Source organism: Nanorana parkeri, unplaced genomic scaffold, assembly GCF_000935625.1.
Source record: "Nanorana parkeri isolate BGI_ZX_2015 unplaced genomic scaffold, ASM93562v1 scaffold150, whole genome shotgun sequence".
In the NCBI taxonomy this organism is placed as follows: Eukaryota; Metazoa; Chordata; class Amphibia; order Anura; family Dicroglossidae; genus Nanorana; species Nanorana parkeri.
The window spans coordinates 1,978,162-1,988,958 of record NW_017306418.1 but is presented as its reverse complement, the minus strand read 5'-3'; the positions used below and the strand labels follow the sequence as shown (position 1 = coordinate 1,988,958).

The 10,797-nt window shown below is 46.4% G+C and overlaps 1 protein-coding gene across 1 annotated transcript in view; it reads left to right on the top strand.

Annotated features, from left to right (window-relative positions):
* The first annotated feature begins 3,623 nt into the window (after nt 1-3,623).
* ARHGAP10 (Rho GTPase activating protein 10) overlaps nt 3,624-10,797 on the top strand; it is a 231,975-nt gene continuing 224,801 nt past the window's right edge. The window contains exon 1 of the mRNA XM_018554263.1: nt 3,624-3,843. Coding sequence (XP_018409765.1) covers nt 3,690-3,843 — 154 coding nt within the window. The 5' untranslated portion in view covers nt 3,624-3,689. The remainder of the gene's footprint in view (nt 3,844-10,797) is intronic.

Below are 10,797 nucleotides of genomic sequence, written 5' to 3'. Positions count from 1 at the left end.
CAGATTGGCAGTGACAGGTACTCTTTAAGGTGATGCTGGGGGTCCAAAAGACCCCTAGTGTCACCTTTACACTAGAAATAAGCTATTGATGTGCAGTTCACACTTCAATAACTTATTGCTGAACTTCAGGAGTCCAGCACTGACAGCTATGGGACAGTCGGAGGTGTCAGGGTGGGGGGGGGGGGGCGTTTACCGGCCTGGGGAAGCAATCGGGCGACAGCTGAGCCACATAATCGCTTCTATTGGAAAGCCGACAGTCGGCTCCACAATTGTAAACATAGTCCTGGCGTCTTTAGCTGCCGGGAGTATGTTTAAACGGGCCCGGTGCCAGTAACATACTATGGATGTCACTGGTCCTTAAGGGGTTAATATAATTATAGGATAGAACATTAACATGTAGCGCCCTCTAAAATGTCACTACTAAATCTAGTGAATATCTGGATTGTAACCAGTCTAGATACTGATTATTCAGAGCTCTGCATTCTACAGGTGTCCCTGAGTCTGCTGGATTGATTGCTCCTCCTGTTGCTGAGGAAAAGGGAGCCTTGACATACAGTAACGGAGGATCCATCCTCAGACTATGACTATGCACCTGACCCTGACCAATCCCTGAGGAGGATGACTCAGAGGTATGGTTGAGGGCAGGTGATAAAGTCTGGGGACACTGTGCAGAGGTCTCTTCCCCTCATGAGGCCTCTCCCTAGGAGGTCTCTGTGATACAGATGAATGGCCTGGGCCTCAGCACATGGCAGGTGCTGGGGGCCTAGAGGCCTGGGACACCATAGGTACTTTGCTTGGGCCCCATACACGTGGCAGGTGTTGGGTGCCTTGTTGTAATAGGATACTACTACTACTAATCTGGAGTGCTCCTTGGCAAGTGGCAGATGCTGAGGGCACAGAGATTCCAGATACTTCTGAGAAAGACCTGATGGAAGCTGGGCCGGAGGTGGAGCCTTCTTGTTGAGGGGTACCGCAGAGGAGCTGGTGAGAGCGTCCGTCTGGGACCCACAAGAGAGATCCCTTACCCTATTCCAGGTGTCTGTTCTAGAAGAAGCCAGAGGTCCTTACCTGAATCCAGAGATAGCTACCCTTCTTCATATAAGTTATTGGACCATCCTGGCTGTTCGCAGTATTGGTAAAGAAACCTTTGATCCCTCTGACCGGATCCCGTTACTATGGGCCTTAGCGATTGTTAGGAGAGGAAGCAGTCCTCTGCAGAATTCACCCGGGCATCCTACAGATCCTAAAACCTCTCTCCTGTTAATCCTTGCAAATAAATCTACAAAAAGACCCTAAGACTGGAGTCCATTCTGTCCGTGAGTGTCGGTGTGCTGTTGCTGATCCAAGAGGGTCGGTGGCTGGAGCAAACAGGGAGGAGAACCTCAATTTAGACACAGCGGCTCCTTCGGGGGTGAGCGCTACAAACACTAAACGGATAACAAGGAATATTTGCAAAGTGTGAGACTAGTTCTGTTAGTCTTGTGAGGAAATTGTCTTGGCTGGGCACCATGTTCTTATTTAATTACTATATTTGCAGAATTAAAGTAGTTTTTGTTTTGTTTTGGATAGAGTAAGGGAGGGCTAAAACTCCTGTCAGCTTTTTTTTGCAATTTGTGTCCTATTTGAGAGATTTCTCTTTACTTCATGTCTGATATCCACTACAGGAAGTGATATGAATCACTCCTAAAAGAGGGAAATCCCTGGTGGTCAGCAGGGTAACCAGAACTAATGTCCCCATTAGAAAATGTCCCAAACTAGAGCAGTAAGGAATGGCTATCACTAGGGTTGCACCGATACCGGTATTTTGGTGCCGGGTACGAATACCGATAATTTTTTTTCGGTACTCGCCGATATAAATTACCGAGTATCGGAAGTCCCATTCAGGAAGCCAGGTGACGTGTAATGACTCGCCACCTGGCTTCCTGATTAGCCGGGAAGCGTGTAAAGACTTGCCATCCGGCTTCCCGATTGGCCAGCTTCCCGACTTTCTGTCTGCAGCCTGCGTTCTTCCCTCATCTCCATTTCCATCTTGAGGGTGGCTCCGCTGCTTTACAGGGTCCCATGGAGCCACCCTTGCATGTGCACTTCAGCCTGTGATGGGTACGCTACAGGGAACGCATGTTGTTATTGGGATGGGGCGGTCATGTGACTATTTAAGCTGCTACTAGGGTGCGCACTTTAACTACCTCCCGGCCAGCCGCTGTGTATACACGGCTGGCCGGGAGTACTGATAACACTAAACTGATGAGCGGTAAAAGCTTTTAAAGCTTCGCCTATGGCCAATTTTGGATATGCTAGTTATTTGCGATTTTGCGAGTGCGCACAATTTTTAAGCTTGACATGTTTGGTGTCTATATACCCGACGTGACCCCGTCTTTTTATATTTTACCAAAAAAGTTGGTAATATTAGTTGTTTTATAACATAATGTTAAAAAAAACTTTTTTTTTTCAAAATTTTCAGTAATTTCTCCTGAATATAGTAAAAAATAAAACCCGCAGTGGTGATTAAATAAATACCACCAAAAGAAAGCTCTATCTCTCCCCAAAATATTGTATAAAATTAATTTCAGTACAGCATTGCATGACGGAATAAATGTCAGTCAAAGTACTGCAGCGCTGAACACTGAAAAATGGCCTGGCCAGGAAAGGGGTCTAAACACCTGGTCTTCAAGCGGTTAAAGGAGAACTATGGGGTAAGGCTTTTCCCCATAGTTCTCCTCAGGGTAACGGGAGGACACAAACTAGCGTCCTCCCGTCACCTTAGGCTCAGTATACCGCGAGCTGTAGCTCACTGTATACTGAAACGCCGCAGTATACCTGTCACGGCAGAGAGCCGTGACAGGATCGAGACGTAAGCCAGCGCCGGTATGTGTTTGCTCACCTCCCGATCTAATGAGCCGACCTGTGACAGTCTCATTGTCACAGGTCGGCTAGAACTATGAGGTGAGTGAAAAGCACTCGCCTCATAGTTCTCCTTTAATCCACAACAGGGCCCAGTTGCGCAGTTGCATGAAAAGGGAAGAGACCATATGTAAAGTGCTGTGCAATCAGTGGGATGAGGGACCTGACTTGGCGGTCATGTGACCTCCATGCTCACTGACCTCAACGTCAAGGTATAAGCAATGAGAATGGTGATATATTCTGCAAAATATACTGGAGGTTGCCTTGATATAAGTGAATACCATAAAAAAAGAGGAGTGTTTATTGCTACTTTCATAGTGTTCATGGCTGGAGTTCCCCTTTAAGGAGCACACTTTTCATACTTCCTGGTCAGACATCATACAAGGTTGAGGACATGAGACCTGGATCCGTCCATGTGTAGGGAGGGGGCAGTGTGGTGACAAGTGTCAGAGGAGGTGACAAGAAGGACATGGGAGGAGTAGAAGGAGGATACAAGGAGTCTCTTCCATGGTGTTGATGGGAGGGATGTGGGCGGCCTGTGTGTGGAGGAATGTTGGCTGTGCTGTGAGTCTCGGCTCCCATTCTCCGCTCCGTACACTCTGAATGAACGGGAAACTTTCCCGTGTACTATCTCCGGGCTCTGCTGTGTGGAATGAGCGGCGTGTCCGGCCCTGAGATCCGCTCTGACCCCCTGTGATCCCGGCCGACTATTTTTGTGCCGCTGCTTCTGCTTTGCCTATTAAGGGATTTCCAAGGAGGCAGCGCCGAGCTGAGCCAGCCGTGTAATCATGGGGCTGCAGCCCTTGGAGTTCAGTGAATGCTACCTGGACAGCCCCTGGCTCCGGGAGAGGATCCGGGCACACGAGGCGGAGCTGGACAGAACCAACAAGTTCATCAAAGACCTGGTGAAGGATGGCAAGAACCTGATCGCTGCCAGCAAGAGTGAGTGACCACGGGGGGGGCAGTACATTGGAAGAACAGCATGGCACAGTACAGGGGGAACAGAACACTGTACAAGGGGGAGGATGATATAGTATGGAGGAGAGGGGGAGAGCACGGTACATGGGGGGGAAGAGGATGTAGTCCTCATCCAGTAAAGGGGGGCACAGTAGATGTGGGGTGGGTGGCATGCACAGTACAAGGTGGAAGGATGTACAGAAGGGAGGATGGCACAGAACAGGAGGGAGGATTGCACAGTACGGGGGGGAATGGCACGGTGCCGGGGAAGGGGGTGGCACGGTGCCGGGGAAGGGGGTGGCACAGTACAGGAAGGAGGGGTGGTGTAGTAATTGGGTGCCCAATTATTAGTATGGGCGGGCGGGGATTAATTTGTGGCATGCGTCGGAACCACCAATGGAACTGTCACAAGATTGTCATGCATGAATTAGGTGCGTTCCTTTCTATTACTGCCAGAAAAGTGTCACAACCTCTATATTGAACCATGGCACATACGGCTTGGCGCGCTGCATCACGTGCGTTTAAAAGCAACATTGTAAATGGGCCCTAAAGCATTTATTCTCCTCCTACGCTGCAGCATTGTTATGTTCCTCAGCGTCCTCCCACTGTGTATAGAAATGGGCTGTACCAACTAATCGAGTTGTCAACTATTCTCATTATCGATTAGTTGGTTGGATCCCCTAGCTCTCTCCTCCATGCTGGGAGGAGGGCACAGCAAGCAGTGAGTAGGCCCAATAGCCAGCCTGGTATTGGTTATTGCAATCTGAAATGGCCAATAGCAGGCTGGCTATTCCAATAGCCCACTACCTGCAATATTTACATTCAGCTGCCATCTGAGGAATCTTGCCACTGGCTGATGTCATTCCCTGGCTGATGCTATTCAAGCGCCATGTGCTTACATTACAATTATTTAAAAAAAAAAGATGGGGAAAAAAAGTAATTTTTGGTTTCGGCCTGACAAGTTCTGCTGCAGGAGGTGCGTTGCAGTGCCATTCATTTCAGTGGCACCCCAAACGGGCTTCCCAACTGCAGTGTGATCGCCCGCACTGGTACGCACTGTACTGCGATGCCGTGCGTTCCAGTGCAGTGCGATTGCAAAAAATTGTGCATGCAGTTTTTTTCTGAAGTAAACTTTGTAACACTCCATATGTGTATTTTATTTAAAATGAAGGATGGTGTTTATTTGTCTTTTATCCCATTAATCGGAAAAATAACCGGCCAACTAATCGATGATGAAAATAATCAATCATTAGTTGCAGCCCTGGTATAGAACGCCATGACTCAAGGATCCTTAGACCGCTGCAGTGGAGGTGAATAGAGGCTCCAGGGTCCGGTCCAAAGGTGCCCATACACCATGCGATTATCCTACGATAATTGCGGGAAATCCCGCGATCGTACGATTATCGCAAGGTGTATGGAAGGCGTGCAAACGTTTCTACTGTACGGTCGCGCGTCTTCTGTCTAACGAGCATGTTTGAAAACCCGCCGAGAATCGTACGATTGTCGGCGGGTTTGTGGCATGCTCGTAAGACAAATGCCGAACGGGCCGATGTGCGTAAGCGCACACGGCCCGTTCAGCATTGCAGTCATCAGAAGCCCGCCCCTTTGCGGGGCGGGCTTTCGATGATTGCAAGTACGATCTGCCTGTCCAAGATGGGCAGATCGTACGAGCTTTTAATTAGCTTACAACCAGCGCAAGACAAAAGTCTTGCGCTGGTTGTAAAGGTGTATGGGCACCTTAAGGCTCCGAGGTTTAGGCAAGTATAACTTTTTATTGACAAAAACAAGTACTTCACCCTTGCAGTGTCGGGGTAGGCCCACTGCAAGGGTTAAGAAACATTCTGCCCGGAGTTCTTCTTTAAAGCTTATGCAAGATTTTAGTGATTGAAGTTTACAATTTACAGTTTATGAAATATGGCAGATTAATTTGAAGGATTGGATGACAAAATATTGCCCACTATTATCTGTGTATGTATGTTTCAGTCAGTTCATAATGCAAAATCTCTGGTATGGTAGAAATAATCTACTCAAGGATTGCAGCTGATATTGGCTCGTTGGCTGCCGACTCTGTTGCATCAAAGATTTTTCCATCGGCTCCTTCAATCAGCTGATGGAGGGATGCTGGCTGGAAGGGTGTCATACATTGAAATATTATATACAGTATTTGGATAGTGTATGGGCAACTTTAGTTTAGTTCCAAACGGTATAAACAGCGCTTCCTGTCCTTGCTAAAATGTACTAATACTCCCAGCTTAGTGAAGGCTAAAATATATATTTTGATGCTTTTGAATTCTTCCATCTGGAGCAGATGACTATCTGACCTCTACTACTTGTAGTATACTTCTGAGTAGGGATGCACCGATACTGATACTAGTATCGGTGCCGATGCCGAGTATTTCGACGAGTACTTGTACTCGCCCCGATGCCTAGCCCGATATTTCCAGTATCCGGAAGCCGTGCAGCAAGTCATTTCATGCTGCCTGGCTTCCCGATTGGCCGGGAAGCCGGCTCCATGCTCCCTCATCACAAGTGATGAGGGAGCATGGAGCCGGCCAATCAGGAAGCCGGGCAGCGTGTAATGACTGCCCGGCTTCCTGATTGGTCGGGAAGCTGGTCAATCAAGATCGGCTTTCTGATTGGCCTGGAAGCCGGCTTCATGCTCCCCCGTCACCTCGTGACAAGGGAGCATGGAGCCGGCTTCCCGGGCAAATCAGGAAGCCGGGTGCCACGTCATTACACGGCGCCCGGCAAATCAAAAAGCTTGGCGCCACGTCATTACATGGCGCCCTGCAAATCGGGAAGCCAAGCGCCACGTCATTAGACGGCACCCGGCTTCCTTATTGGCCAGAGAGCTGGCTCCATGCTTTCTCGTCACTTAGTGAAGAGAAAGCATGGGGATGGCTTCCCTGCTAATCGGGAAGCCAGGCGGCGAGTCTTTACATGCCGTCCGGCTTCCAGTATTCGGTATCGGCGAGTACCAAAAAATAAATAAATACCGGTACTTGTACTCGATAACGTAAAACCAGTATCGGCGCATCCCTACTTCTGAGATGTATAACTGTCTTGCATATTTACTGATTTTTGTCACTGTTAAATGACTATTGTAGAGCAGCTCCTATTTTCCCTGAAGAAGTATCCAGCTCTGCAGGTTTATCCACGGGCTTATGTTGGCTTTGTTTAGGCCGTAAGAGATTCTTATAGACAATTGTTGCAAAAGTCAATGGGCTGGACACACGGTCTCTTTAATGTTCATCTCTGGTTAATATTCTGTACTCTAGGAATATGGTCATAAATAACAGTGGGCCAACTGCCACCAAATTAAATGTCATTTGTTATCTCCATCTCCACGAATCTCTTACGGTATGTTCTATGTACAATATAGAGCTGTGTTTAATTTATGTGATGCAGATGGTGAAACTAATTGGATTGAAAGCAACGCCTCCCTCCATAGGAAATCATCTAGTGGCCCCAAATCCAGTTCCCAACCCACTTTACATTTCATAGGGGACTTACTCAAAACCCCAGGTAATAAGCTTGAGTAAATTTTTTAAATCAACCCTCTTGTCATACTTGCATTAAAGATTTTATCTATACCCATATATATACTAATACAAACCTCTCGAACGCCTGGATGCACAATAAGCGCATGCTTTAATTGTAAATATTTATACAAGTATATTAGGTAATGAGTAAATTGCTTGTAATTGTTGGAAAGAACATAACGCACCCTGATCATATATTTTTGTTCTTGGCTAAATAAATGGGTAAACATGTGACAGGTTCAATACGCCAGCCTTTGTCCTTGCTGCCTGTTGGTTGTTGAAAAGTCTAACTACAAGTCCCCCTTAACATTTGTGCAGGGTGCATGGCAATGTGTGGTATTTTGTGCATTAATGTGCGTTGTGTTAAGGCAGACCATTTTATTTATTTATTTTAATGCAGCTGACCATAATTCACAGATGGCTCCCTGGGTACCGTCTGTCTGCATTGTGGTAACACAAGTTTGACCACACTTGCCATACTACACGCACAGCAACATGTGGTATTTTGTGCATTAACACACGTGCTGAGGTAGAGCGCTCATTTGAATGGGCTGCCAAAGCACCACACCTGACTCAGGACAACTTCACAACACAGTGAGTATTACTATGCGTAACTACAATGCATACATATGAAAGGGGATTATATCTTGGAATATCTGTAAACCCTTACCATGGTCATTTCCACATGATCCCCATCAACTCCCTTTAGGCTGCTAGACCGGTCCCTGCAGGCTCTTCTCACTTTGCTTTGGCAGACTGCTGACATCAAATACAATGCAGGCTCCATAGCACGACATTGTACGTGAGGACACCGAGGCACAGTCCTAGTCGAATCGGAGGGGGAGAAGAGAGAGCTGAATTCGGGTGAGTGGGGATCATGTGGGGGGAAACAGCTTTTTCCTCTCCCCTAGGCATAAATGAGCAGTTAACCCTTGCAGTGCAGGGGCAGCCCCACTGCAAGGGAAAACGTTTAATTTTCGTTGAATTGGGTTTTAAGGCTGGTATTCACGACGGTTATTAATGCTTACCAGGATAAATAAAGAATGAAGATGTAAATAGCAGGGACACACACACTAATAAAAATATGACAGCAGTTTTATCTGTTTACATGTTCAAAAAAAGAATTGGGCTAGACATACACTTTAAAATGAAGCATGGGGAACATCTTAGTAGTGGAGTATGAAATGAGATCCCTTATGAGCTTTATCCCTGGCTTGGGACCGTCTCTGGTATTCAGTGCTGTGAAGGTATGGATTGCCATCCAGAGATCTCAGTGAAGAGCTAGATGATTCAAATTCCCATCTATCTTTAGAGCCATCCCAGATCTATAGGCAATGGAGAAAAACATATTAAGTTAGGTTCAGTTCTTCTTTAGTAATGACTGGGAGATTGTGTAAATTGGACAACCTTGCCAGTTGCTCTTCTACCTGGAACCATCTAGATCAGGGGTGGACAAATTCATATGGAATTCAGGAGCCAGTCTGGCCAATTCAGGAGCCAACATTATATTTTTTTAGGAACTCCATTGACAACAACTAGAGAAAACCTCAACAGCAAAGCGCCAGTTATAATTTTTAAACTGCATTGGCTCTTGAGATTTGTCCAGCCCTGATTAGCATTAAGGTGCCACGCAAGGCCCTTTTCTACACATGCACAAATGAAATGCGTACAAATATCAATTTGTTATTGGCAGCAAAACAAGCCAGACATATAAATGCGATAACTGGGTGATGGGCAGTTTATTCATCTGTGATCAGAAAACTTGTACAAAAGCCTGCTTATATAAAGGACAGTTTAATGAAGCCCAGGTCAAACATTTGAAGCCTCACTGGGGCCAAAATATGAACCCTCTCCCACCCCTTCGAACCCACCCTGTAAGGAGTTGTATTTCTCTTACCTGGTGAAGCAACTTATACTCGCCTAAGTTCACTACACCGCTAACTCTGCACTGCAGATGCCCCCCACACTGGCCGGTCCCATACAAACCCCTTATGCTGATGTCACTCCTGGAACCAAACAAATCAGGGTTACCGTATATACTCAAGTATTCGTAGTACATGATATGTAGCCCTGTACCCCCTTTTCCACTTACAGAGCTAGGTTATTGTTTTTCTTTGAAATAAATATTCATAAAATGTTATTGGTATCTATCTTCATTTTGTACATTTACCAGTAGCTGCCTCATTTCCCACCCTAGGCTTATACTCGAGTCAATATTTTTTCCCAGTTCTTTGTGGTAAAATTAGGTACCTCGGCTTATATTTGGGTCGGCTTATACTCTAGTACAGGGCTCAAAATTTCAAGTCCTAAGCTACTTGCCAGGCCTTAAAAGTTACTCGCCACCAGTTGCCCCACCTAACCCCTACCCTGCCCCGGCCTAAACTCTGCCAGGTCAGCGGTGTGACGCAGAGTCCAAAGATCAGTAACAACGCACAGTACAGAAGTCAGTGGTGCAATGCAGAATACAGAGGCCAGCTGTGTGAAGCACAGTACACCGGTCAGCAATGTGACGCGCAGTGCAGAGGTCAGCAATGTGACGCGCAGTGCAGAAGTCAGCAATGTGATGCGCACTGCAGAGGTCAGCAATGTGACGCACAGTACAGAGGTCAGGATGTGACGCACAGTACAGAGGTCAGGGTGTGACGCACAGTACAGAGGTCATGGTGTGACGCACGGTACAGAGGTCAGTACACAGTACAGAGGTCAGCGGTCAGAATGTCACAAAGAAAGTACAGGGACTTACAGTTGCTTTGACCTCTTCTTCTGGTGATGGTGGTGGAGCAGCGAGGTTGCCTGCACGTCCAGCCGGCTTTCTCTCCTACGCAGCAGAAGCCGTCCAACTGCAGTTTTATATATATATATATATATATATATATATTAGATATATATTTATTATTCAAGAAACACTGCTATATATAGATAGATAGATATATTTATATATTCTGTATAATTAGTGTGTATTCATGACCATGCTACTAATATTCACAAGTAAACTGTGTTAAGCAGTGGAGACTGTCAAGGGGAAGTGGGTTTCTAGGAAGATTTGGCAATGATAATCTGAAACTTGTTTATAAAACATTTCTTTATTTGTTTATCAGGTCACTTCTCCTTTTTATAGGCTCATTTACAAACATTTCCTGAAGTCTTTCTATGTACACTTAGGGTGTACTCACACCAGGGGGTTGATTTATAACCCTTTCCTATGCGCCTCAGAACTATCTAATGGTGGTAGTGCTGAGCAAATGGCATTAGGGAAGTAGTTATAAGTCAGTCCCTAGGTGTTTTAACCGTGTCCGGGGTTGGCTCCCTCCTTAGTCCAGTTAGTTTATATTGGGTGCGCACTCTGAGCCGTGCCCAGGCACAGTTAAAGGCAGACTGGTGGCTAAATGATCATTTA